We start from the raw sequence: 27,051 nt of genomic DNA, 5'->3' as shown, positions 1-27,051 counted from the left end.
TCCTTCTCCTGTCCCATTTTTTTGCAAAGAAAGCAGAACCACCGTAATTCACAAATATGCAATACAGCTAATTTATGGGCCCAGCTTGTGTACATACACACTTCTGGGATTTCTGACTTCCATCTGTTATTATGAGAGGCAAGGATCCTCTTGTTGGGGAGGGGGTACAGGAAGAACCAAGTCCCTGACCACAAAGCGGCCACTTCCTGCCTTCTGCCTTTCACACACACACCCCTTCATTCTTCAGGAAATGCTTCTTGAATCATCCTTCCAGCCTTGGAAGATTTCCATCGTTTTCCTTCTCCTGTCCCATTTTTTTAGCAGGCCCACCCGGCTACACAAAATTGTGGTTTCTATTTCTTCCGTCCTATATATGCCATTCTTCTCCAAGCTAGGAGGGTATATAAAGATTGGTACCACTTTTCCAGCTCGTTGTCCATGTGGTGGAATCTCCAGCTAGATTAGAGGGAGGGGTCAAAAAGGGCCCACAGCCATTGCAGTACAGTAAGTGGCACCAGCTGGAAACCCCCCCCCCCCACATCCTTGAAGCTGTATCTCACCATTCCCAAGGGAATGCAGGCAGTCTGGCCAGATCCTTGTAAACATAGCTGACTAGCAACCAACTGCTGAATCTCTTCATGAGAAGTTCTGGTTGCTTTGTCTGTCTACCTCTCATGCAAATTCATGGAAGATGAATAGCAAAATCTCACGGGAATTGCCAAGCTCAAGATTCTGCAGTTCCAAATTGAAGACGGGCGGGGGGCATTCATTGTTATTGAAATATTGTGCGTTACCTACAGATCAAATGAAAAACTTGTCTTTTGCAATTTCAATCTTATTTTTTTCCATGACCTACTTTCTGGAGATCAAGAGATGGATTCTTTTTGTAGGCCACCTTTTGTGTTATGAATTGATATGATTTATGAATTTATATAGCTCCCTGCTCACCAGAAGATATCCTGGGCAGTCAAGAAAACATTAAAAACCAAGCCAAGTTAGAAATAATAATTGGATGGAATTTTGTGCTGAATTTTTTTAAAAAAATGAATTCGTTTCAGGATTAAAAATGAGACAGGCTGGATTTAAGATGACAATTACTTAATAGAAAGGAGGGCACAAGGCACAAATTTCCCCCCTAATTCCTTTGTGGTTTACTGTATTTTTTGGACTATAAGACGCACCTAAATTTAGAAGAGGAAAACAAAAAGTTTTTGACCTCCCTTTTCTTGGCCCTTTTCCAGTCTTTTTCCAGCCTGTTTCTGGGGCTTTTTGGCCCGTTTTTGTGGCTTTTTTCGGTCCGTTTTTGGGGTTTTTCGGCCCATTTTCGGCGGCTTTTTTCAGCCTGTTTTTTCCAAAAAAAAAAAAAGCCTCAAAAACAGGCCAAAAAAACCCTTGAAAACAGGCAGAAAAAAGCTTCAAAAATGCCCCCACCCCCCAAAAAAGGCCGAAAACAGGGCATATGGAGGCCCAAAAATGGCTGGTAGGTGGGGCTTCAGCAATATTTGGTAAGACGCAGACATTTTCACCCTTTTGGGAGACAAAAAAGTGTGTTTTATAATCCAAAAAAATGTGATATTTGTTGCCTGAACCTTCCCCACCCCCACTTTATTGTCCTCTCTTGGCTATATATATATCCAGCTTCTCCAATCTCTCTTCACAGGGCTTAAGAACTAAGCTTCTGATCATCCTCACGGCCCTCTCCAAATCTGGAGAATGGAAAGTGATGCCCAGAACTGGATACCATATACCATCTGACTGACACAGAAAGAAGTGGAAGACTCAATCTGTCCGGCGTAGAAGCCATCTTTTGGAACACTAACACAACAATCCTTAGGATTTGGAAATTACATTTCTGCTTATCCAGTCTAAAATAGCATTTGTCCTTTAAAAACACATAATGGCAGTTGGTACCTTCAAAGTAATTATCTTTGGTTGTAACACAAATTGCACATATCTTTAAATCCTTCCTTGTTCTCTCCACATGTAAATAACCAGCCTTTGAATTCTGATTTTTTTTTGTACAATGATTTAATATACATATCAAAAAAATTCAAACAAAATATAGTCAGGCATTTTAAGCAATGCATACATTCTTTGTATCTGCATGTCCAGATGATAAACTGAAGGCAAAAGCTAGGAAAAACTAAGTTGTTTTGTCTTTGGTAGTTCACCTAGCATTTAGCCTTGATATAACAAAGCCTCATAGGATAATGAAAAAGAAAGCTTGTGGATAGTTCATTTACTGGAAGTCTTCAGGCAGGAATTCAAAAGTTTAAGGACCTCACATGTTCCCAAACAAACTTTCGCTGCAAAATTAAGGCCTCCGTGGGAAAGGAGATATCCCTGCTAAATGAACTGTCCATTCTGTGTTGGAGGCTTCAAGAAACTTTCCTGCTTCTAAGATCAAAAGGATGGGTAACGATGGCCCCTTTATGGCCTATGGACTTCAATTCCCAGAATTTCTGAGGCAGCTGTGGTGTTCCTGAGCTATGCTGGCTCAGGAATTCTGGGAGCTGAAGTCCACAGGTCATAAAGGGGCCATCGTTGCCCATACCTATTGTTAAAATGACAATGCAGGGTCGGCTTTGTATAGCTCACTTAATGTACATGACGAAAGCTGCTCAAGATTTTGCCAGCATTTATCTAACGTGAGAATGACTGTCTTTTATTTTACACAGCACCGATTTTGCTGGTGGCTCCGGAGACAAGAGACATGTGAATGTATTGGGCTGGATGTATTGTGCAAGTTGGTATAATGGTTCTTACATCTGGAGGAAAAGAGGCAAACACTGGTGAGTCTTAGAGGCTTTTACACTGCGAATATACCCTCATGCACACACTTATATACACGTGGACTCTTGTCTGTGCATGCACGCTACACACTAGTTTAAAAAAAGCAACCTCAAAAAGATATACATGGATAGCACATAGCAGCTTACATCCAATTTATGTACAAGGTTTCACAGTTAAGAGTTTTCTTTTGAAAAAGCTATTCCACAACTTCAGGACACACACACCTACTCTGATGTTTTTCTATAAATAATATCTTTACAAATTCAAAGCGGTCCATATTTGGGAACTTGATTATCTAGTCTCAGGAAATAAAGCCATGATAAAACCTGTGGACCACTGAAGCACAAAGGGCTTTAAAAAGCCTGACGCTCTTTTTATTCATTCCCGATTGTTTTTCTAACTCCGGTAGGAAAGGAAAGAGATGATGGCCGAAGGAACAGGCAAGGTCTCCACTTTTCTTGTAGGCATCACCCGTCTGACAGCCATCCGACACAAATGCTGGAGGCTGGGAATGTGTTTGGGAGAGGTCCAGAAATACACACTTCCATCCTGTGTTCTGTGGCGGGGGGGGAAAAGAAAAACCCATAAAGAAATAAAATTAAGTGCTGTGCATTTGCTTTTTCTCCAAGGAGTACTAGCTGTCATACAGACTGCAATCTCCATCCTCAACTGGGGGGATGGAATCCAATCTCTATAGTAGCCTTTTGGACCTCAGGGACCACTACATTCATAATTTTAAATCCCACAGACCACTAATATGATCTGCCTAATGACTGCCTGGGTGAGTGTGGCTAGACAGTCATGTGACTAGGTGGGCATGGCCAACTCGATGTCACTCACGTTGAGGGGTGCCTCATCAGTCTCTACTCGCCCCTCCCCTCCCAGCCACTCCTCCCCTGCCTGCCCCGGCTCCTTAGGGCCCCAACAGGAAGCAGTTGTTGGAGCTAAGCAGCCACCATAAGAAAGAGTTGGCAAAACAGCTCAGTTCAGATTGGATCTGACCAAGGAGGCTCAGCAGAAGCATCTCACTGAGGACTAGGAACATAGGCTTTCCAAGCAGAGGGAAGACCTGCGGGAGTGCAAGGCCAGGTACTTGCACCTGGAAGCTCAGCGGGCTGAGATGGTCAGCCATGTCCAGGCCATGATGCTGTCCCACTGGAACAAGGCCTTCCAACTCTTCGCCACCAGCACAACTTCCCTCCAGCCTTCGCCCAAAGCCCTGCACCATGAGGCCGAAGTGACCAAGTCGGAATTTCTGCCCCCGTCCGACCCACACAAAACGACCCTGATGGGGGGGGGGAGGACTCTGCAGCAACACAAACGTTCATTGGACGTATGTGTCCCAGGGGCCTTAGTTTGAGGACCCCTAATTTACTGTAATATAAAAAATGCAAATAATCTTTCTACAGACCACCAAAATTTTCTCATGGATCACCGGTGGTCCACGGACCACCAGTTGGTGATCGCTGCTCTATAGAGCAATGTTTCTTGACCTTGGCAAGTTTAAGATGTTGGGACTTCATCTCCCAGAATTCACCAGACAGTATGAGCGCAAAGTGTGGCTGCGTGAGCCATATTGGGTGCCCAAAGAAGAGCACAATAACTCCCTTGGCTCTGTGAACTGCATTGGGTGCTGTTTTGCTTCCGGGTCTAATTCAAGATGTTGGACATCACCCATAAAGCCCTACATGGCATAGGGCCAGGCTACTTATAAAACTGCTTTTGCCCCATTGTATTAGCCTGTTCCACTTAATAAAGCAGGGAAGGTATCTTGTAATCCAAAAATCCAGCTGGTGGGGTCTAGAAAGAGAGCCTTCCCCCATGGAATATCCTTCCCCTGGAGGTGAGCCAGCTCCCCCCCACCCCAGCTTTCCGTTAAGGAGTCAAAATTTGGCTCTGTGGACTTGCGTGGGAGGCACAAGATCATCCAATCATGGGGTTGCTTGATGCCCTATGCTATTTTGTATTATACTGAAAACCACCCAGGGCTCCTCTTTGAGGGAGAAGGGAGATCTAGAAATGCAAAATATTAAATAGATACATAGATACATAGAACATGATTTCTTAACTCTTGCTAGAGTACAATGAGTTGGATCCAGAAAAACCCATCCAACTCATCTGCTGCTAAGGTTATTAATACACCATCAGCTAAGGATTATACAACTTCTGTGATACCAAAATACTTTTTTAAAAATAGCCAAATCTTGAGAGATTGCCAATCTTGGCTAACTGTAGGATGCCCTTCAAACTTGCAAGGGCACAACAGAGCCTGTTTGATTTTATGGGGTCAGAAAAGAACCTGGCAGATGGGCACGCTTTGTATTCTGCGCTGGGTTCCCGGAGGGTATAAAGGTGGGATCTAAAGCTAACAAATAAGTTAAAATGGTAGCTCTTGAGAGTTTAAATTTTATGCACTGAACTGCCTTGCTCCAGCATTGTGATGTGTATATATACTGCTTGGGAGGTGAAGGGCAGAGCTATATCACTGCAAAAAGGAAGCTATTCTAAATGGAGGTAGTTTGGTATAGTTGTTAAGGTGCCGACTTAGAAACCAGGATACAGTGAGGTTTAGTCTTGTTTTAGGATGAAATCCCGTTGATCCAATCACTTACTCTCAACCCACTGAGTTGTTGTTGTCGGGAAAGCAGGAAGAGGAAGGAATATCATGTATGTTTTTCACCTTGAATTACTTGTAAATAAAAGCTGGATAAAAGCCAAATGAACAGACAGACAGACAGACAGAGTAAAAATAAGTAATTGTAAATGTATAATATTTTCTCTTGCAAAGTCTCCTTACCCAGCAGCTAAAACACTGCCATCAGTAGAAAAGGCACAGCAAAGTCCATTCTTTAAAGGTGCAACTTGCACAGGGTAATCCTCATCAATTCTCCAGAACCGAACCAGCCTGAAAGAAATGGCAGCAGGCAAATGAGAGACCTGATTGAGATATTGACCTGATTGCAAACGGTTTTTGCATCAGAGGGCTTCCAGAGGATTCTGGAAGGAACTGAGGCCCCATGAAAGAACATAAATACAGTTTGGGTGTGGCTTTGGATCAGCCAACTGGATGCAAACTGTAAAAATAATTTTGAGCCCAGGCCAGAACTGTAACTCAAACAAGCACCTCAGACAAGATCCTTCTTAGTTTTAATATAAAGATAAAAAGAGGGAGGGAGAAAAAACATTCAGACTTGCGAGGTTTTGTTCATTAAAACCTTGTAATGAAAGTGGTATTGGCTTGTATACTTTTGTTTTCCTGGTCTGGTCTACCTGGGAGGGCTGATGCCAGATAAGCAACAAACTAAGATATTTAAACCACAATAACTGGTTTATGCAAAATATTCATCCAAAGGTAGAAAAACAAAAATTGGCTTGCCATGACATGCAAAGGCAACCGTTGTAACTCGGCAGCAATCCAAAGTAATGTACGTCCTTTTTAGGAGCAAAGGGGAAATTATATTTCTTGCTGAAATATAAGTGAGGCTTGTTTTTTTTCTGTGCTTGAAGTCTCATGCTTGCACACAGTTTTAGAGGTGGGCAGGGGACTGTCCCCTTTGTACTTCAAACCCATTTAAGGGTCATTTTGTGACGTATGCAACTACAATTGGCCACTGCCAAATCATGAGGTACCCAATTGTCTTATTTAAGAATAGCATTCTGGACTTCAGTATGTTCATATCCAAATCTTGCCTTTATCTAATTTATGCATTTTTTTTACTCAACTGTCCCAGGGGTGTCAAACACAAGGCCCGCAATGTGGTCGGATCCAGCCCGCAGGGCTGTCCTGGAAAGTGTAAGGAGCCGGCTGGTCTAGACTCCATGGAAATTCACCATTATTTAGGTCATGGTTGTCCCAAAGATGATTTTTTCAAAAGGCAACTGGATTTTCTTGGGTTTTTTTCTTCCTTGAAAACTTTTTGCTCCTCATCCAAGAAGCTTCTTCAATTCTAAATGACCAGTCAGTTAGAACTGAAGAAGCTTGGATGAGATGCAAAAAAATTTCAAGGAAGGAATAAACAAAGGGAGTCCCATTGCCTTTTGGAAAAAGCACCTTTGGGACTTTTAATTCAGCTGTACCTCTGGAAAGCCTTACAGGATGACAACAGCCTCGAACTTATCTTTCTTTCCCTGGAGACCATGAAATTGAGAGCATTCCCCCTGGAAAGCTCTAATCTAACGTGTTGCCAACCAGCACAAATCCCAGTGAAAGATTGTAATTTTATGTTTAGGTGTGATGAACCAGTTCTTTCAGGCCCATCTTCCCCATCTATTCTTATTACAATGACAGGTTATTTTATGGTTTCCTTAAAATAGCTGGACTGCAGAGGGCACCAACTATTTTCAAGCATCTGTTAGCAGACAGAAATGTCCGACACATATATTAAGCTGCTACATTATGCGTTGCACTTCATTAAACTTTTGACAGTTTTTTCCCCTTTTCCTTTCTAATATGAATTAATCTTTGACACTTAATGATTACTCAGGGGTGACTATAGTCACTGAGCCATCACTGTTCTATTTTATTTCCTGAATGGGCTGCACTTTCTGATAGAAAACATGCTCAGGAATTCTGGGAGTTGAAGTCCACAGGTCATAAAGGGGCCATGGCTCCCCACCCCTGATCTAGATTATCCCGCAACTTTCCCAGGCATGGCTGATTAGGATACAAGGCTAATCCATTCTATGACAGCAAGCAGCAACATTTGTTAAATCCTGTCCTTGAACGTAACAGCTGACATCCTTTCTTGATTTTTAAGAAAGCTTTCAAAGCATTTTTAAAACCCAGCTTTGCCTTTTTTTTTTTTTAAATCATTTGAGATATTTGCCTCTCTTGCTGAATATACTTGACATTATCTTGCCTCTGGCTCAGTTACTGCTCAGGCAACCACTGCAGAAAATGAAATTATAAATAAATGATTCTATTTTAATCTGATGATCATGGATCATCTTTAATGACAGGGCCGTATTTTTCTCATCCACTTAAATGAAGCAGTGCCAGGGTTTGTAGAACAAGATTATTTTCTCAAGCAGCAAGAACTAGCAAAATCCAGCACACTTCGTTATATATACGTACTTATCATCAGCAAGTGTTGCAATATGCAATCCATCATGACTGAAAGATACAGATCTGACCCAGCGGTCATTTGCTCCTCCAGCAAATATTGGCGTTGGAGGGGGAAACAGATGCCTGTGGACAAAAATGGAATTTTATATCAAAGCTTTGGAAGCAGTTGCATTTTATTTAATCTTGAAGATCTACAGCAGAGGTCCCTGGGATCCGTGACTAAGTGCCGGAGAATGAAGGAAGATCTATGCACCTCTCCCAGCTTCAATTGCAGAATCTCTCCTTTTCAATTTGCTTGGACAGAAGCCAACATTTAAATTAGCATTCTTTCTGTTTATTATTTTCAAAAAGGAAGAGATTTTGTCAATTTTAGGATCACTTAACAACCTACAAGGTGTAGACTAGCTTAAAGCAATGCACCGAATGACACACAGGTTAGTCCTAGACTTGGAAACAATTATTGAGCCCAAAATTTATGTTGCTAAGCGAAACATTTGTTAAGTGAGTTTTGCCCCATTTTACTTTTTTTGCCACAGTTGTTAAATGAATACCGTATATACACGAGTATAAGCCGAGTTTTTCAGCACGTTTTTTGTGCTGAAAAACGTCCCCTCGGCTTATACTCGGGTCTATACGGCTTATACTCGAGTTTTTTTTTTTTTTAAGCCCCTCGGCTTATACTCGAGTATATACGGCTTATACTCGAGTTTTTTTTCTTCTTCTTTTTTTCACATTTTACCGGACGGCGCGGGGAAGCCCTGCCGGTGCAGTGAGAGGGCGGGGCGGGGGAGCCGCCAGCCTTCTCAGCTGAGGGAGGGAGGGTTTCCCCAACCGGTAGGTGCCTCATTTCCCACCCTCGGCTTATACTCGAGTCCCCAGTTTACCCCAGTTTTTGGGGTAAAATTGGGGACCTCGGCTTATACTCGGATCGGCTTATATTCGAGTATATACGGTAACTGCCATTGTTAAATTAGCAGCACGGTTGTAAAGTGAATTTGGGTTCCCCATTAACTTTGCTTGTCAGAAGGTGATTGGGGAATTCTGGGAATTGAAGTTCATACATCCTGAAGCTGCCGAAGTTAAGAAAGAGTGGACCAGGCCAAGGCGCAGGCTTACCCAAACTCCATCAATATTGCTCCAATATGGGGGTCCCAGATATAGACGCGGGTGTCGTAAGATGCAGTAGCCAGCAAGGCTCCATCAGGGGAAAACTCACAGGCTACAACATCGTGGTGATGCCCCTCCAGTTTTCGGATGAGGGTGTATTTATCCATATTCCAAAGCAATACCTGTAATCAAAACAAGGCCCTGTTATAGTTCTGCTCAATTCCCAGGGGGAGTATTTTCACACAGCCCTCCCCCGCACCCAACCTTTTGTCCTAGTACTTGGAATTAAAATTAAAGACCAAGCATGATGAATTACTACAATTAAAAAGAATACGCTCAGTGCCGTACTCAGAATTACAGAAATTAAAGTATACATGCAATGCTAACGTGTTAAGCGTTATTCGTAATGTAAGCCAATAATATATAAAAGGTGTCAAGTGGAAATTTAACAGTGTAGGGTTCTTAACTGAAAGGCCTGTAATATTTATCTACTTTTAAAATAACCGTAATAGGGTTAAAAGTACTAACATCCCCATTCTGTTCAGTTATCTACCCCAAATTTAAGAAATATACAGACAGAAAAAAAAAAGGAAGGTTAACATATTGTTACTCCCGTGGAATTCCCTGTGAGTTTAAGACCACTTGTTTACAAGAGGCTTGGATCGCCAACGACAGCCTAGGAAGAGAAACAGATACTGCAAGCAAAAAACAGGTATTGTCACAGCCAAATGACATGACTTGGCAAAAACAAAAATCAATCCAAGTTATTAAAAGTATGGACATTTTAAGCTTACTTTTAAGCATAAAAATCAAACGCTATTGCCAGGCTCTTTCCTTAAAATAAGGTTTCAATAAATAAGCATTTCTACTGGCAGGCAAGGCTCAAATACAGTTCACGTGCATTTAACTGTTTTGTCACATTGCGGTCAATTTTAAGCACGTCTGGGAGAATCTATCGAATTTATACTACACGCTTCTGTGTATTATCAACAGTCTAGCAACAAAAGCAAATCTGCACAGAAGATGGGTTGTGGCTGTTATTTTAATAACACAGTTTTTTAAAAAATTATATATATATTTATACTGTAAATCACTCTGAGCCTTAACACTAGGCAGAGCTTTTAAACATACGATCGCACAACATTTGTGCATAATACGTAGAGCAAGTAAATTCTTTTAAGTTTCTGTTACGTTACTATAACAAAACTTTGTTAAATCAGCTACAGCAAACTGACAATTGCCTCAAAGTTACAAGACTCCAACATTCCGTAGGAATGGGAAACTAAAACATTAAAGTTGATAGGATTTTTTTTTCTTTAAAAAGGAGTCAGTGGCTCTCACCAATGAGAAAATAAAAAAGAAAGAAAAGGAAAAAAAAAGCAGAAGGTGGACATCAACCAGCACCTGCGTACGTACAGTACACCCTGCAGCCGAATGCAAGGTTACTTCGTCCTATGGTAAAGTTCGCCTCCAGCCTGGTAGCCGGAGGTGCCAATCTTTCTGCCCAGCTAACACCATTGTGCGCTTGTCTGAGTGGTGCCAGCTTACCCTCAATCACACCAATATTGCTGCCACCACCTGTGACAGGGAAAGCAAGAAGCTTATGGAAAACACACAGCCTAAAAGATCAAGGCATACATCCACATCTGTTCTGTTTAAGACTTTACTGACTAGTCTGCCCTCTCTATGCCGCTGCTTCGTAGTATTAAAATATGTTCTTCCCCCAATCCCCCACCATGCTAACCTGGCTAAGCTGCTAAGCTGAAGCCAGGATTCTTGCTAGCCCAGAGGATGGACAACTTGGTCAACGCTGAAGGCCACTGCAGAAGAATTTAAAAATTGACTAATAGCTGCAGCACCCACCAAAAGCCAAAACATTCTTTTTGCAAGAATTTGGCTGGGGTAAATCTGTAATTAAGAGCTGTGCAATTATGCAATGCCACAAAATCAATTCTGAAGAGGTGGCTCTGAAGTAGGATACAAAACCACACCCTAAACTCTTTTTCTATTTTTGTTTTAAACAGGATCTGTGTTTTTTTAAAGAAACGTTTAACCCAAAAGCTTTACAAGAGTGAATCTGGGCCATCCTCCCAGTTCATTGCAAGCCTTGGGATTTTACTCATTATTTTTCCAGGCTTACAGCCAACCATTTATTTTAGAAATTTTAACTTTTTTTGCAGGAAATGTAGAATTCCCGATCCCAACAAAACTCTTTGACACCATATAAATAAGCCTCAGGAGACACAAGTTGCCCACCCGTATACGAGTTCAATCTGGAATTTATTATGGTATATATAAGAAACTCAGTCTCAGGTATGCTTCTCAAAACTTAGTCCCTCTGATTAAAACTAATGGCTTCCCTCCCAAGCTAGTTCTACAACTCCCAGTCTTCATAACCTGAGTCTCTCCAGATGTTTTTCCAATAGCATCACTGACCGTTTGCCATCTTGACTGGACTATCCCATGTTAAAGAACATCTGGAGAGAATCAGGTTGGAGAAGGCCCCTTATGTTGAAAATTAACTTAATTTTGAACTTTGCAGCAGGGCATTGCAATTTTATTTAAAACTAACATATCATAGTAGCTCTTTACAAGGCACAAGGGTTGCTTGTAGTTAAAATACCAACCAGGAATGCTATTGTATTATTAAATAGGAGAGCAGCCCAGGCTTTAGGAGGAAAATATAAGAGGCACCAAGAACAAAACATGTATTTCTATTAATATTAAACCATTTCTTCTTAAACCAGAATTTGTATTTTATTTGTAAAGAATTATGGAACAGATGGAGACATGCAAAGATTCATTTTCTCTGAATCTAAAAGCAATGCAGTGTCCACTCAGTTACACCTAACTGAGCAACCTTATGCTAATTACTATAAATATTTTGGTCATGCAAATCCTCACATCATCATCAAAGCAGCATGACACCAAGCACAAACAAATTTTATTTTAAGTTTCCAAATTATCCTTTGCTCACAATTGAAATACACGCTGAAGATCATGAAACTTTGATACCTACTGTTTTATTGGTTCCCACAGAGCAGAGGATGGAAGAATCAGGAGAAAAAGCACAGCTATACACCCAGTTTGGGTGTCCTCTTAATACTTTCATCATATTTCCTGGAAAATTAGAGAAGAAAATGGATTGGTATCAATCACTCTCTGAATTATAGTGATTTGGGGCTTGGTCTACGTAATTCCCACTGTTCTTTGCCTGCCTAGAAGTTAAACTAGTTGCCCGCTTAAAAAGATTTCAATACCACAACCATGTAAAAATGATGAAAAATCCAAAAAAGTGTTATATTATTGGTGAATGGACTAGCTCAGATCTTATCATGTTCCTGATGGTAGCAGGACATTGGTCATTCTTTAAAGTGAATAGAAAAAAAAATATCAGCTTTCCATCTTCTCACCAAGTAGATGATGCCATTTAATAAGCAGCAACAACTTTTACAAATGAATTGTAGCAATTTCCCTACAAGTCAAATTTCAATACATCTGAGGTTGAACCAGGGTGAGTTTCACAGGCACAGAACGTAATTTCAAAATTCCATTCAATTTATTTAGAACAGGGGTGTCAAACTCGCGGGCCGGATAGGTTATGTGTTGGCCCCGCCCAGTTTCGCAAAGGGGAAAAAAGTCCCGATACATCATGTGATGCTGCCGGGACGACAGAAGGTTGACATCCCTGATTTATAACATGCTGCTGTTACTGAATAAATGGCTCTCTGGTCTTTTATCATCCCTTGTAGTAAAAGGATCTGTAATGTATTGCCTGCCAAGGACTGCATGTAATCTTTAAGAAGTGTGCTACAAGGCACAAACCAAAAAGGGCTAGGTCTTTTATATGTCTTAATTTTGATTTAGGGTAGTAAAGCAATTTGTGGTATATTTGTTATATTACAACAGCGGTGACTTCTAGGCAGAGGTGGATTTCACATAATTTTACCACTGGTTCGCCACGCACCAAAAATGTGATTGTGGGTGCCTTCCACACATGCGCACGGCCCTCCGTGCATGTGCTTTGCTTGCACACACAACTTGCACGTGGCTTAGAAAATGTGGCTAAATAGGACGGCATAGTGCCGGGGCAGGTGGATGCACAGGTGGGGTGGGCGCTGGGGCGGGCCCACCCGCAGGTCACCACCACCGGTTCGCCTGAACTGGTCCGAACCAGCTGAATATCACCTCTGCTTCTAGGAGAATTCAAACACCCAAGATTTTGGTGACTGTAGGCTCTATAACACCGTTGTCCCTTTCCCGAAAACATACCATCATCCTTTAGGTCCCACACTCGTAATGTTTTATCTCTTGAGGCCGATACTAGTATCAGGCTGCCATCAGGGGCAAAAGTCAAGTGTCTGACAACTTCAGTATGGTCCATTAAGTTAAGGAGGAGCTTCCCTGTTGGAAAAATGCATTTTAGTCTTCAAATTGCACTTATGACTATGTGCTTGATTTTCCACAGTTAAGGCAGAGGACAAAGATCATTCTATGAAATTATTGCAGCTCTTGAGACAGTTTTAAATTGATAAGCTGTAATAGTTTCCCTTTCTCTATTATTACTTTGAACATACAATTCATATACATTTATAAATCTCGAACAGTAATTGTAGTATCCAATGCCATGAAACCCAAATTTTTATACTGTTTCTGCTTGTAAGCAATTGAGTGCTATTTTATGTTTTATCATATTAATATAGGAAGTTTTAAATCAAATGCATATGCAACACTACCTACAACCTCTACAGAATAGCTCAAATGCCCTGTAAATTCTCTGTGACAAAAAAAAAATTTTTTTAGATAGTATAACTTTCTTCATTCTTTAGCCAAAATAAGGAATAAATTATCGTACTGAGCCTTTAAGAAACAAAGTGTATCTATTTTACCCTCAGCCTCCAGAATTTTCACTCCCCAAAATAGACCTGGAACCTTTGGAGAATTCCCAAAGTTTTACAATTAAAATATAGACTTGACCCCCAAAAGACTGTCCATCCATGTTGCCACACAAGATAAGTTTGCTCCAGCAGGGATGGGTAGCCATTCTACATGCACTTTGACTTCTGTTAGCATGAGGTGGGCCTTCTCACAAAATGGCTGCCTGGGAAAATTTGCTTATTTGCTAAAATGGTTGGCAGGTTAGCCATCGCCAGTTACAAAACAGCCATTATCAGAGGGTGAACTAGATGACCAAGATAGTCTCTACTGTTATAATGGGATTTTTATGGGCCGAACACCCTCCACCCATAAATAGGAGGTTTCCCCTATTAGAAAGAGTTTCTCATTTAAATAATCAGGAGAAGCAGAGAGATTGATGGGTAGGAAAACAAACACCAGAGAATTTAGTATCCTAGGGATACAAAATGGAACAAATCACTTTAGGAAGTCCTGCCGAACCATTCAGGGTTGGCTATCGTTCAGCATAAAAAAATGTTACTGTGGTTTCAGATTTGGACTGGGAAAATACCCACAGGAATCCCATAATTTTTTTCCAAAGTAGAAGACTGATGCACCCGCATGTCTCACTGGCTTAAATTCATCTCTAATTTTCCTATCATAATTTCTTTCCTCCATCATTTCACAATCTCCCACAACTTTGGGGTTACCTTGCTCTCCACCTTCCCCTATGAAGACTCCCAGCTGGACAATTCCAGTTCGGTCTGTATCGGGAACAATCCCCATCCCACTTTCTCTCTTATCCAGACCAAACATGCTTATTACAGCTTTTACGTGAACCAACCACCCAAAACCAGTTGTGCTTGTACGGAACAGTTTGTGCACACATTATTTTGCACGTTTTCTCTGTGTTGCCTGTTTTTGACCTTTATGGCAGTCCTTCAAATATTTGAAGGCAGTTATTGTACCACCCCTGGTTGTCTTTTTCTGATGCTAAGCAAATCCTCTCAATATCCCGTTTGATCTCTAGGCCCTATATTTAACTAATGAGGTATTACACATAACTTATGTTTATTTTGGTTTTTTTAAGTCAATATACTTGAGTTATCTCTGAATAAACTTTATAAAAAGGTGCCAGGATAACTTATCTCTCAAGCAGTTTCAAGATTTTAATACAAAAGCCACTGGTTAAACATTTAAGGTTTATGCAGCACAATGCTATTTGTATTTCAGTTTTGAAGAATTGGGCATCAACTTGTATTCAGATTAAATAAAAGTTAAAAGGGACGAAAATTACAGTTGCAAAGACACTTTTCAGGAAGTGAAATAATTTATACTAAAGGAACACATACAACAGTGGCTCACAAGTAACAAGAATATTTTCACTTATTGTATACCATTCTTGCTTCTCTTCTAAATAAAAAACAGAAATGTTTCTCCAGACATCACTAGCTTCCTCTCAATTCCAACCAACAAGACAAGTATTTTATTACTTTTTAAACAAATGTATATAACCACCCAACTCACATATAGGTGACTACCGGCAGCCTACAAAATTGGAAAAAAAAAAAGCATTATATAATAAAATCCATTGCAATACCCCCATCCACTCCCAATGGCAGCGACAACACAATCAAATTTGCCATTTGATTAACTCCATCACCATTCATGATGCCCAGGCCTGGTGACAAATCTATGTTAGGGCCTTTCAGAAAAGCAGCAGAGTGGGGCTGGCGCAAATGTACCTCAGGGAGAATGTTCCATAAAGAACGGGCCACCACTGAGAAGGCCCTTTATTATGGTCCCATCAGATGATAATCTCCAATCAATGGGACCTATAACATGTCCTGCCTTCCTGTCCTGGTGGGCTGAATAGAAGTAATAGAGGAGAGGTGGTCCTTCAAATAACCTGGTCCCAAGTAATATAGGTGTAAGGCTGGTGGAAGCTGTACTATGGCAACATCTGAAGGGGGCTAATCTCACCGTTATTGTAAAAGGAAAGCAAGACACATAAGCTCTGTCAAAATGTCCTTCCTTACCTGTATAGGCATCCCATATTTTGATGCGTCCATTGGCTAAGCCTGTTGCTAATAGAAGCTGGTCTTGACCGAATCTGAATCGGTGCCATTCTATATTCACACAACGACTCTGTTTCTCCGGTACGGATGATCCAAATGCAAGACTCCAGACTATGTCACCACAATCTATGACCTGCTCACAGGGCTTGTTTTTCTGGTCGCCATCACTGTTCTGCCTTGAAAGCTTGGAATGGTTTAAGTTGGCAAAATTCTTTACCCCGGGCAATGAGCTGTGGGTGAAAAAATTAAGGGTAAACGTTCTGCAAGAGCAAGGTCCTAAAGCATGCCAATTTATTTAAATATCCCGTTATAAACCGTCATAACATTCCAGCACTTTGGACTTTAAAGTCTCAAGAACATCAAGAAGGATCATGAAAGACAAGGGATTGTGGTTTTCTAGTAAACACTAACTTCAGACACCCCATAATATTGCAATCCAGAATTTAATACATGAAGAAAGATGATGAATTTTAGCTAGAAGGAAGCATTTTCTCTTTATCCCTAAGAAACAGGCCACTGCTTTGGACAGAAACAAAGCAGAGGGCATATCAAGGCCAAGGTAGAATTAATTCATGTCTTCTAGATTCAAATCCGAATTTCAACTGAGCTACAACTAGCTTGCTTCATCATGAGGAAGTATGATTAAGCCGAAGAACCACATCCTTTTCTTTAGTTCCCATAATCCTTTGAGGAACCATTCCCTAAGGCTTATTGGATTAGATCAGGAGTGTCAAACTTGTGGGCTGGATGCATCACACACTGGCCACCCCTACCCTGGTTTTAGCAAAGGGGGAAAAAGTCACTATATGTCACGTGACAATGTGAGTTTGACACCCCTGGATTAGAGACTCTCTTCTGTTTAGAACACAGCAGGCTTTCCTAATATGAGGGATTTGGGGAATTTATCCAATATTATTTAGAAGACCAAAAGGTGGAGAAGGTTAGAATGGGTAATCCCCATGAAGCCAATGAGAAAAGACACAACAAACTTAAACTGCCTGCTGCCGCCAGTAGCCTCCCATCGACTGGTGCGCTCTCACAGGGAGGGCCTCCTTAGGGTGCCGTCGGCCAAACAATGTCAGCTGATGGCCCCCAGGGGAAGAGCGTTCTCTGTGGGGGCTCCTGCCCTGTGGAATGAACTACCTGTGGGGCTACACCTTCTCCCTGATCTTCGGACCTTTAAGCGCGAGCTTAAAACTTTTTTCTTTCATCAAGCAGGGCTGGCCTAATAATAAATTTTAATCAAGGGTTTTTAGTGGGGTTTTTAAGGGGTTATTTTATTTTTATAATTTTATACACTTATTTTAAATATTCAGCTTATTGAATTAGATTTTTAATGATATATTGTATTTTAAATTTTTTGGTATTTGTGTTTTATCTATGCTGTACACCGCCCTGAGTCCTCGGAGAAGGGCAGTATAAAAATGTGAAAAATAAAATAAATAAAAAATAAACCATCTTTTTACTACTGTATAACACTGTAGTAAGACATAACACAGCTGCTTGGTAGTACAGTAGTGTGTTATGCAAACTTAGATAACTGTGGTTTTAAATTACAGATAATGTGCTATGACATATGCTATGTTTAAGCAAACCATAATCTAGTACAATGTATATATTCAGGCAAAATATAACTGAGTTCAATCTGCTATTTTTCCCTGATACTGTATTTAATTTAAATTTTTTAAAAAAATCCATAACAGGAAGACTGTAGAAAGGTCTCAGACAAATAAACAAATAAGACTTTTCTAAGCCAGCGATACTCACAAGTTCGTAAGGCACTGAGACCAGGGGACAAGCTTTACTATGCGATGGCCTTGTGACCAAGCGAAGTAGGAGCCATCTGGAGCAAAAGCAACTGTCCAGTTTTCACGGCCACACTTCTTATCAAAAGGAGAAACTGGAGCTAAGAGTTCTCCTACCGTCCGTGACCTTCCTAAAAAAAATAAAGTTCATCATTTGTCAGACATTCAGTAGCTATAACTTCATACCAGAAGTTAAATGTTTTGAATAATTTCACATGGGTAATCTGATTCGAGTTTCAGGTTACACATGCAAAATTCCCCACAACAGCAAAATATAAAAAAATATAAACCCATAATTTCATAGTCAGAAACATGATAAACAACATAAATCTGAATAGAATCAAAGTACATCAAAAAAAAAAAAAGGCCTGAATTTCAAAAATTACAAGGGACAAAAAGTTGCAATTCTTCCTGCTACCACATGCAGCACAAGTTAGATACCACCATTGAGGATCAGAAACTATGTGTGGTTGTTGCAGCTTTGAATCAGATAAGACATCTGATGACTACACAGTCAAATCCATGAAGGTTTTGGGTAGCATTTTTGGAAGTGGTTTGCCCTTGTCATCTTTCAAAAACAGAGTGAGTGGGATTGGCCCAATCATCCAGCCAGGTGGTTTCATGCCTAAGGCAGGACTTGAACCCAGGTTTCCCTGCTCCTAGACTACTAGCCCCTTAACCATTGGACCAAACTAGATGTAGCAACTGGGAAGTAATTTATTGCACTATTTATTCAAATACTACAATCTAAACAACTTTAGCATCTAAAACAGTTAATTTCTTTTAATAATTTAAACAATACAGTCAAAAGAAAAACTTTAATATCAATGAAAAGTCATATCACTTTGCAGATCATTTTACAAAAGCAAACAATTTGCATTCTGTGTGTGCCTGAAGTTTTCAAGCAGTCTTGTTCCAAGGACTTGTGAAATTGGATGCAGAAGTTTTAGTAACTATTTCTATACTGAGATCATTATCCATGAAATTATGGTTTGTCTGCTACAGCAGATCTAAAGTCTCTCTGGGTATTTTAAAGATTAACAAAATTATCAAAAAGCTAAGGTACAACCAATCTATTCACCTTTAACATGTCACAATTTACATTTCAGCTGAATTCTCATATCTGAGTCTGTTACTTTAAACTGCACCCTCTGTTTTTGTGTGTATTGTATGCTATAATTTCTTGGGAAGGGCCAACAGCATATTATGGAGAACACATAAATGATCAGAAAAGGAAAATTTAAATGAAAGGAAGAACATCCATGATATATCAAATGTCTACGGAGATTCTTAGTCATCCAGGTCATGATTGTCCCAAAGGTGCCTTTCAACAAAAAACTGAACTTTCTTGTTTTCTTTTTGGAGTTTTTTCCCATCTCATCCAAGAAGCTTCTTCAGTTCTCTTCTTCAGAACTGAAGAAGCTTCTTGGATGAAAAACAAAACGTCCTCAAGGAAAAAACAAAGTCCAGTTACCTTTTGAAAACCACCTTCGGAACATGGTACTGCAAGCAAAGTATTACTGGCTATTACTGGCAGGCTGAAGGTAGCATTTTATGCCTTGCCATTATCTATAGATGCAAGTACAGCCAAAGATAAAAACTCTTTAACCTTCTGATACTTATTCCCTTTTGATCAAATCCCTGACACGCCAGCCTCTTCCTCTCCCTTACCTCCACTCCCATGTTTCTTGTCTTGTGATTGGGCTCGAAGTCCACTCCCACCCGCCTCCATTTCAATTTGGAACCCAAGTATAAACCATAGCTAATTTCATTTTCTTCAGCCTTGGTTTCTCCAGATGGCCTAAAAACCACCAATCCCATTCCAATCCAAAAATAGGGCCATTGTCAACTCATTCTCGATGCCTCCTGCCAGCTGAAAAACTCCATTCGACAATTACATCTGCCCAACGGCCAGCATGACCATATCTTCTCCTGTAGTCCCAACACTAGTGTTGGGACTATAGTCCACGTCATCTCCATTTTAGTGTGCAAAGGGGGAATGGTGTGAACTACCTTTCTATAAGCTGCAGACACCACAAGCCCTTGACTCTGACCACAGAGGCTCTACTGTCAACTTCCCTTTCAATCATCACACCAACCCACATCCTTCAAATAACTGAGGGGTCAGGAGGAGCCTCCTTAGCCACTATTTTTAGAATGGCTAGGGCTGCAATGGGCAAAGCAAAAGATTCTCTTACAGTGGAGCTATTAGGGTCACCATAACCTTCTCCCTATAAATGCAGGGCTGCTTCCAATATCCACCCAGATGCAATTCCTCTGAAATGGGTTGGATCATTCCTATTAAGGCAGAAGCAGGCTGACACCGCTGCAAGCCCACATCAAATTCCTTCTTCTTTTGCTTGCAAATGGCTTGGCTTGCCTTGGCTTTCTTTCTCTGTACCCGATTCCAGGTAGTCCTCAACCTACGACCACAATGGAGCCCAACATTTATGTTAAACGAGAAATTTGTTAAGTGAGTTTTGCTCCCTTTTTACAACAATTTTTGCCAGATTTGGGAATCAACTGCGGTTGTAAAATTGGTAACATGGTTGTTGAAGTGAATCTGGTTTCCCCATTGACTTCGGGACCCTGCAAATGTCATAAATGTGAGTCAGTCATCAAGCATTCAAATGTAAATCACATGACCCTGGGGATAGTACAAGGGTTGTAAGTATGAAAAAAACAGCCATGTCACTTTTTTCAGCGGCAGTGTAACGTCGAATGGGTCACTGAACTGTTGTAAGTCGAGGACTACCTGTATTTTAAGACACACCGAAGTGCTGACATCTGCATTTATACTATACAAATACACACATGCCCCAACAATTCCTATTGCGCACCATTATTCTTTCTAGGAAAAGGAAGCTTTTGTTCATATTTTTGTTCAAAATTTTGCCTTTTTTAAAAAAAGTGACGTTAAAGGGCTACCCTAGATAGACTGCCCTTCCCCAACCTGGCGCCCGCCAGTTATTGGAGGCTCTCGTTATTTGTCTCCCCAGAGACAAACAGAGACCAACATCAGCTGCAAACCAAATTAATCGAGAAAAATGCCAGACGGGAGAAAATCGACCTTACTTACCTGGGTGTAAGACCGTCCCCCATAAAAATTAATGAGATTTCCTTAAGCAAGCATTGCACAACATGAAGCTACTTTTTTCCCCCCCTTCAAACAGGTCGGTCGATGTATACACACCCAACGGATTTCTCCCAACCGTCCCGCCGTTTATTAACCATAACCCTGGCAACGAAACATTTTCTTTTTTTAAAAAAAAACACCGTGAACGAGCTTTCTTACCAATGAGCTTCTCGTTAACACTCGGAGGAAAGCTGGCCATCTACGGAGCGGCCCTTCACTCCGGCTCTGAACAAGGGTTTTTTTCAAAAAAAAAAATTAAAATAAGAGGCAGATCCGACAACCTCTCCCACTCGCAGCCAAAGAAAGACAGACAAAATGGCCGGCGCGGGAAGCTTTATAAAGAGGGGGCGTGGCTTGGCGGATCCTCCCTCCGGGCCACGCCCCTGCGTGAAGGGCGTGAAGCGGGGAGTGGGGGGAAGACGCTCGTTCGGGTCTTTCTTTTCAGCCCCTAAACGGGGTGGAATCTCGTTTTTTTCAGGCTCCCCCCCTTTTTTAAAGTTAGAATACGATAGGCCCACCAGGGAAGATGCTCCTTTGGGAAAATCCATTATGTGAAGGAAAGGGGGAATAGAGGCTATTACTAGGGCTAAGCAGCCTTTTTACTAGGGTTTAATGCAGCCTTTTCACGCATTGGGGCATTAATTTCCACTCTGATTGAACTCTGAGACGTTACTTCTCTAGGCAATAAAGCCTCTCATGCTTGAAATTTGTACCCATGCAGAGTTGGATGGGTATTTGGATGGGGAAAGATGGCTTATAAACTATATTCAATCTAGGGACCACCGGTTTAATATTGTGTGTATACTTGTATGCCTCTAAGTCAGTGTTGGCTCCTCGTGACTGCCTGGACTTTCATCCTTTCGACAACATTTTTGGAAGTGGTTTGCCCTTGCCTTCTTTTCCTAGGGCTGAGAGAGAATGACTGACCCAAGCTGGCTTTGTGACCAATGCAGGATTAGAATTCATGGTCTTTTGGTTTTGAGCCCCTAGCCTTAACTATTGCACCTAACTGGCTCTCACACTAGATTTAATTTCTCCCAAAAACCCTTCAATTAAATGGCCAGTATTGCTAGCACATCACTGATGCACAATCCGTGAAAGATGTGTTGACTAAATTTTAAGAGTGATCAGTTTCAATCTCAGATAGGCTGGTTTATGGCTTGTGTTTACTTACTCTAGGGCAGGGGTCTGCAAACTTGGCTCTTTTAAGACTTGTGGACTTCCAACTCCCAGAGCAAAGCTGGCTGAGGAACTCTGGAAGTTGAAGTCCACAAGTCTTAAAAGAGCCAAGTTTGCAGACCCCTGCTCTAGGGTTTTAACACCATGTTTCATAACCTTCACCTTTTTTAAGATGTGTGGACTTCATCTCCCACAATACCTCAGCCACCAATGTTGAAGTCTATCCATCTTAAAATTCCATCCCAATATACTTTTATTGAGATATGATTTGTTAAATTAAAGCTGTAGTGGTCAAATAATTTAAGATGGTTGTCATGGGGGGGGGGGAAGGAAAGAATGCTGTATGTATGCTACCTTGAAAAGTATGAAAAGTGGATAACATTTAATCAATAAAGAAATAACCACTAATTTATTTGTATTGTCCTTTCCCTCTAACAATGCAAGATAACTTATATGGGACTTTGTAGAGAGGTGTACTGTAATTTTCATATCCAAAAAATGAAAAATGCTTTAGATTCACACATTACATACCTTCCCTTCCTTCATTTTATCCAAACAACAACCGTGTAAGGTTGGTCGGGCTGAGAGAGGGAAAGGCTGGTCCAAGGTCACCCAATAAATTTGCACTGGGAATATTAATATTTTAATCTGTCAGTTGTGATCAAATGTTTCAGTCTGTGCTAACAGTTCTGAGATTAGACTTTCATTCTGACCAACACATGATTAGCTGTGTTTCCTCCCACATATTTATTGTTCTGCTTTTAATGAAGACCTCCAAAGTCCCTTCTAGCCCTATTATTCTATGATTCTGATGTTTTGATCCTAAAAGTAAAGGCCTCAAATGCCCTGAAATAACTTTTTCATTATGCCAGGATGGAATTTAACCACACCCTTTTTTTGGCATTTGCTAAATATGAAACCATCAGAGATCTGGAAACTTTTTCAATATGTCTCTGTTCGGTTAAGATTTATGGCTGTCAAAAAGTATTCCAAATATGTACTCCCAGCCATGGAGAAAGTTGCAGCAAGCAGATTTAGCATTAGCTGCCTGATGACAAAAATAAAGCATGCGGCGAATTCTTGTGAAAACTCCATTTTAAAAGGCAACTTCCATCATTCTTAATTTTACAAGGCAAACCATTTCGACAACGTATCAAATTATAAACTTAGGCTTCTATTGGGTTCTAAATTCCTAAATGAAATGGTTTAAACAGCAGTGGTGAAGTTTATTTGCTGACACTAAGGTTGATTTTTTTTTTTTTTTTTACATTTATATCCCGCCCTTCTCCGAAGACTCAGGGCGGCTTACAGTGTATAAGGCAATAGTCTCATTCTGTTTGTATAATTACAAAGTCAACTTATTGCCCCCCCAACAATTTGGGTCCTCATTTTACCTACCTTATAAAGGATGGAAGGCTGATTTGATCTGATTTGAGTAAGAAAGGCTTATATGAAATGAAGATGAGCCTTAGCTATCCCAAAAACAAGCAGAACTGTTTTTAGAACTTAAGGCAGCCAAAACGTATGTAGGAACTGTGCAGGATGCTATCACAAGGTGAGAGTTTGACTGTCTATCCCATAAACTGGTTCTGCAGAATGGGTAAATGGACTCCTGAATCCAACAGGGCTTCTAGCTATATTTAGAAATAAAATAAATAACACATGCTTTCATTTAGGAGTCTTACTCTCTCCCCAAACCCTCAAACTCTGATTCCAAAATACTGCCTTGATATAGCATCTATAATTACAAGTAGTCCTTGATTTATGACTACAATTGGGACCAGAATTTCCATTGCAGAGCAAAATAGTTGTTAAGTCAGTTACACCTGATTTTATGGCCTTTTTGCCATGGTTGTTAAGCGAATCACTGCAGTCATTAAGCAAATTCAGCTTCTCCCATTAACTTTGCTTGTTGGAAGCCAGCTGGGAAGGTCATAAATGATAATCCCATAAGCCTGGGACAGCGTAACCATTGTAAATACATGCTGATTGCCAAGTGCTTGAATATTGATCACATGACTATAGGGATGCTGTAATTGTTGTTAAGTGGAAGGCTGGTCATAAGTCACTTTCTCAATGCTGTTATAACTTTGAACATCAGTAAACAAATAGTTAAATCAAGGAGTAAGGACTACCTGTATGCCACACAGACAACAATTCCTCAAAATAAGGACGCATGGCTGACTTGTTTCTCATTCTGATATTAGCTAAAAAGCCTTCCCCAATGAACTAGAATGGTTATTATTAAAATTCTTGACTGTATCAGCAGGAACATGCTTGGGAAATGATTCATCCCAGCCACTCGATAGTCATTCTCAAAAAGAGTTATGTGGAAGATGAAATCCTTCAGCATTGAATGACTTGATGCACGTTCTCACAAATGTTTCAGGCCCGGCAGAAAGAATATAGAATAGAATAGAATAGAATAGAATTTTTATTGGCCAAGTGTGATTGGCCACACAAGGAATTTGTCTTGGTGCATATGCTCTCAGTGTACATAAAAGAAAAGATACATTCATCAAGGTACAACATTTACAACACAATTGATGGTCAATATATCAATATAAATCATAAGGATTGCCAGCAACAAGTTATAGTCATACAGTCATAAATGGAAAGAGATTGGTGATGGGAACTATGAGAAGATTAATAGTAGTGCAGATTCAGTAAATAGTTTGACAGTGTTGAGGGAATTATTTGTTTAGCAGAGTGATGGCCTTCGGGAAAAAACTGTTCTTGTGTCTAGTTGTTCTGGTGTGCAGTGCTCTATAGCGTCGTTTTGAGGGTAGGAGTTGAAACAGTTTATGTCTAGGATGCGAGGAGTCTGTAAATATTTTCACGGCCCTCTTCTTGATTCGTGCAGTATACAGGTCCTCAATGGAAGGCAGGTTGGTAGCAATTATTTTTTCTGCAGTTCTAATTATCCTCTGAAGTCTGTGTTTTTCTTGTTGGGTTGCAGAACCGAACCAGACAGTTATAGAGGTGCAAATGACAGACTCAATAATTCCTCTGTAGAACTGAATCAGCAGCTTTTGCATTGAGTAACCTCTTGATATTCCTTAAACAAACAAACAACAGAACCATCCAGGCTGTAATTCAGAGATCTTTTTCTTTTTGCATACAAAAGTAATGTTTCAGTCTTTGGTATGCTGGCTGGGGAAAAAAAAGCTCTTAGTTAGTAAGATTAGGAATGAACTGTAACAACCAGAAATTCAGTCCTACATTTGTTCAAAAGAGCTACATTTGTTCAAAAGAGCGATTCAAAGATGCTTCTCCATGTTCCATTTGATTCTACCCTGGGAATTTCATGCCGTAATCTTAGAAATAAGAGGTAAAAGTGTGAAACTTTCATGCTTGACACATGAAACAACTCATCAGTGGGCACGCTGTCATCATGGCTAGTCTAGAGAAAAGAAGAACTGGGGGGGGGGGGAGATATGATAGCAGTATTCCAGTATTTGAGTGGCTGCCACAAAGAGGAGGGGCTCACCTTATTTTCCAAAGCACCAGAAGACAAGAAACAATGGATGGAAACTAATCAACGAGAGAAGCAACCTGGAATTAAGGAAACTTCCTAACAGTGAGGCCTGCTGTTACCACATGCCTTCCACCGACCCGTACGCTCTCACAGAGAGGGACTTCTCAGGGTGCCGTCCGCCAAACAATGTCGGCTGGTGGCCCCCAGGGGAACGGCCTTCTCTGTGGGGGCTCCCACACTCTGGAACGAGCTTCCCCCAGGCTTACGCCAAATACCTGACCTTCGGACTTTCCGCCGCGAACTGAAGACACACCTTTTTATTCGCGCGGGGCTGGCTTGAATTGAATTTTAAATGGTAAATTTTTATTAATTTTAAATGGGGTTTTTAGTGTAAGGTAATTTTTTAAATTCTCAGGCTAATTTAATAAGTTTTTAAATTGCATTTTAATTGTATTTTGTATTCTGCCTGTACACCGCCCTGAGTCCTTCGGGAGAAGGGCGGTATAAAAATCAAATAAATAATAAATAATAAATAATTAACCAGTGGAATAGCTTGCCTTCAGAAGTTGTGGGTGCTTCATCACTTGGAGGTTTTTAAGAAGAGACTGGACAGTCACTTGTCTGAAATGGCATAGAGCAGAGGGTTGGACTAGAAGACCTCCAAGGTCCCTTCCAACTTTTCTGATTGATTGAATCAGTCGGCGTGAAAATAGATTGTCACCAGCAGTTGGAAGGTGCAGCACACTTAAAAAAAACAGGCAGCACTTTGATCATACCTTTGGGGCTATCATTTTGACTTTTGTTGAGCTGTGGACACGTCAGGTACAGAAAAGGTACAGAATCCCTTTGGGTTGGAATAGGGCTATAATAGTCCCCCTATATATGAAAGAAAAAATGGAAGGTCCTATCAGTTGTATGCCATTCAGTCTGACATCTGTCCTGGGAAAACTTGATGTTAGACATTAAAATGAAAAATTAACCTCTTCCTTCAAGGAACATTTTGTTTTAATCAGTGCTCTGGCTGCTTTTAGAAAAGGCAGATCAACAATTGTGGAAATTGGACGTCACATTTTATGAGAAGCTCAAACTATATCTAGCTCAGATGGACAAGTAACAGAAGCTTCCTGCAGGACCTTTATTTTTATGGACACTGATGGGGTAACTGTCATTTGCAGGAGGAGATGAAGAAGCATAAGGGGGCACCAGAAGGGCCACTGCTCACTTATCTTTCTAATGATGTAATGGGTATGTGGGAATAACCTTGAGAGAACTAAGAGAACTGATAAGTAAAACTTCCACATCGGTTGAATTTTAATGACCATGAAAAATTAATCAGTTTTTCTTTCAGATTGTTATTGTTGGCATACAATAACATTGTTTTGCTTTCAAATACAGATTGGCCAACTCAGCCCTAAAATGCTTTGGCCATAAGATAATGAAAGTCAATGTCACGTTATCCAAGCACATTATGCCAAAAAAGGAAATAAAAATATCGTTGACAATGATCTGCCGTT

General features: G+C 40.6%; 1 protein-coding gene across 1 annotated transcript; it reads right to left on the bottom strand.

Moving 5' to 3' along the window:
- Positions 1-2,009: 2,009 nt before the first annotated feature.
- WSB1 (WD repeat and SOCS box containing 1) lies at positions 2,010-21,176 on the bottom strand. Its single transcript, XM_058164239.1, has 9 exons — positions 21,040-21,176; positions 17,707-17,875; positions 15,901-16,169; positions 13,238-13,369; positions 11,985-12,085; positions 8,975-9,147; positions 7,868-7,981; positions 5,591-5,698; positions 2,010-3,349 (listed from the first exon to the last, which is right to left on the bottom strand). Exons 1-9 carry the CDS (start codon positions 21,077-21,079, stop codon positions 3,190-3,192), a joined length of 1,266 nt encoding a protein of 421 aa, XP_058020222.1. The 5' UTR covers positions 21,080-21,176; the 3' UTR covers positions 2,010-3,189.
- Positions 21,177-27,051: the final 5,875 nt, after the last annotated feature.

The sequence above is a fragment of the Ahaetulla prasina genome, chromosome 1 (assembly GCF_028640845.1).
Source record: "Ahaetulla prasina isolate Xishuangbanna chromosome 1, ASM2864084v1, whole genome shotgun sequence".
Taxonomy (NCBI): domain Eukaryota; kingdom Metazoa; phylum Chordata; class Lepidosauria; order Squamata; family Colubridae; genus Ahaetulla; species Ahaetulla prasina.
Note: the sequence above shows the minus strand (reverse complement) of the source record. Positions and strands in the feature narration are given on the sequence as shown.

Coding starts and splice junctions, on each gene's coding strand:
- WSB1 (XM_058164239.1), bottom strand. CDS start 21,079: ATGGCCAGCTTTCCTCCGAGTGTTAACGAGAAGCTCATTG. Junction 17,876..21,039: donor TGTTAACGAGAAGCTCATTG/GTAAGAAAGCTC, acceptor TATTTTTTTTAG/GAAGGTCACGGACGGTAGGA. Junction 9,148..11,984: donor CTGTGGGAACCAATAAAACA/GTAGGTATCAAA, acceptor TTTTGATTACAG/GTATTGCTTTGGAATATGGA.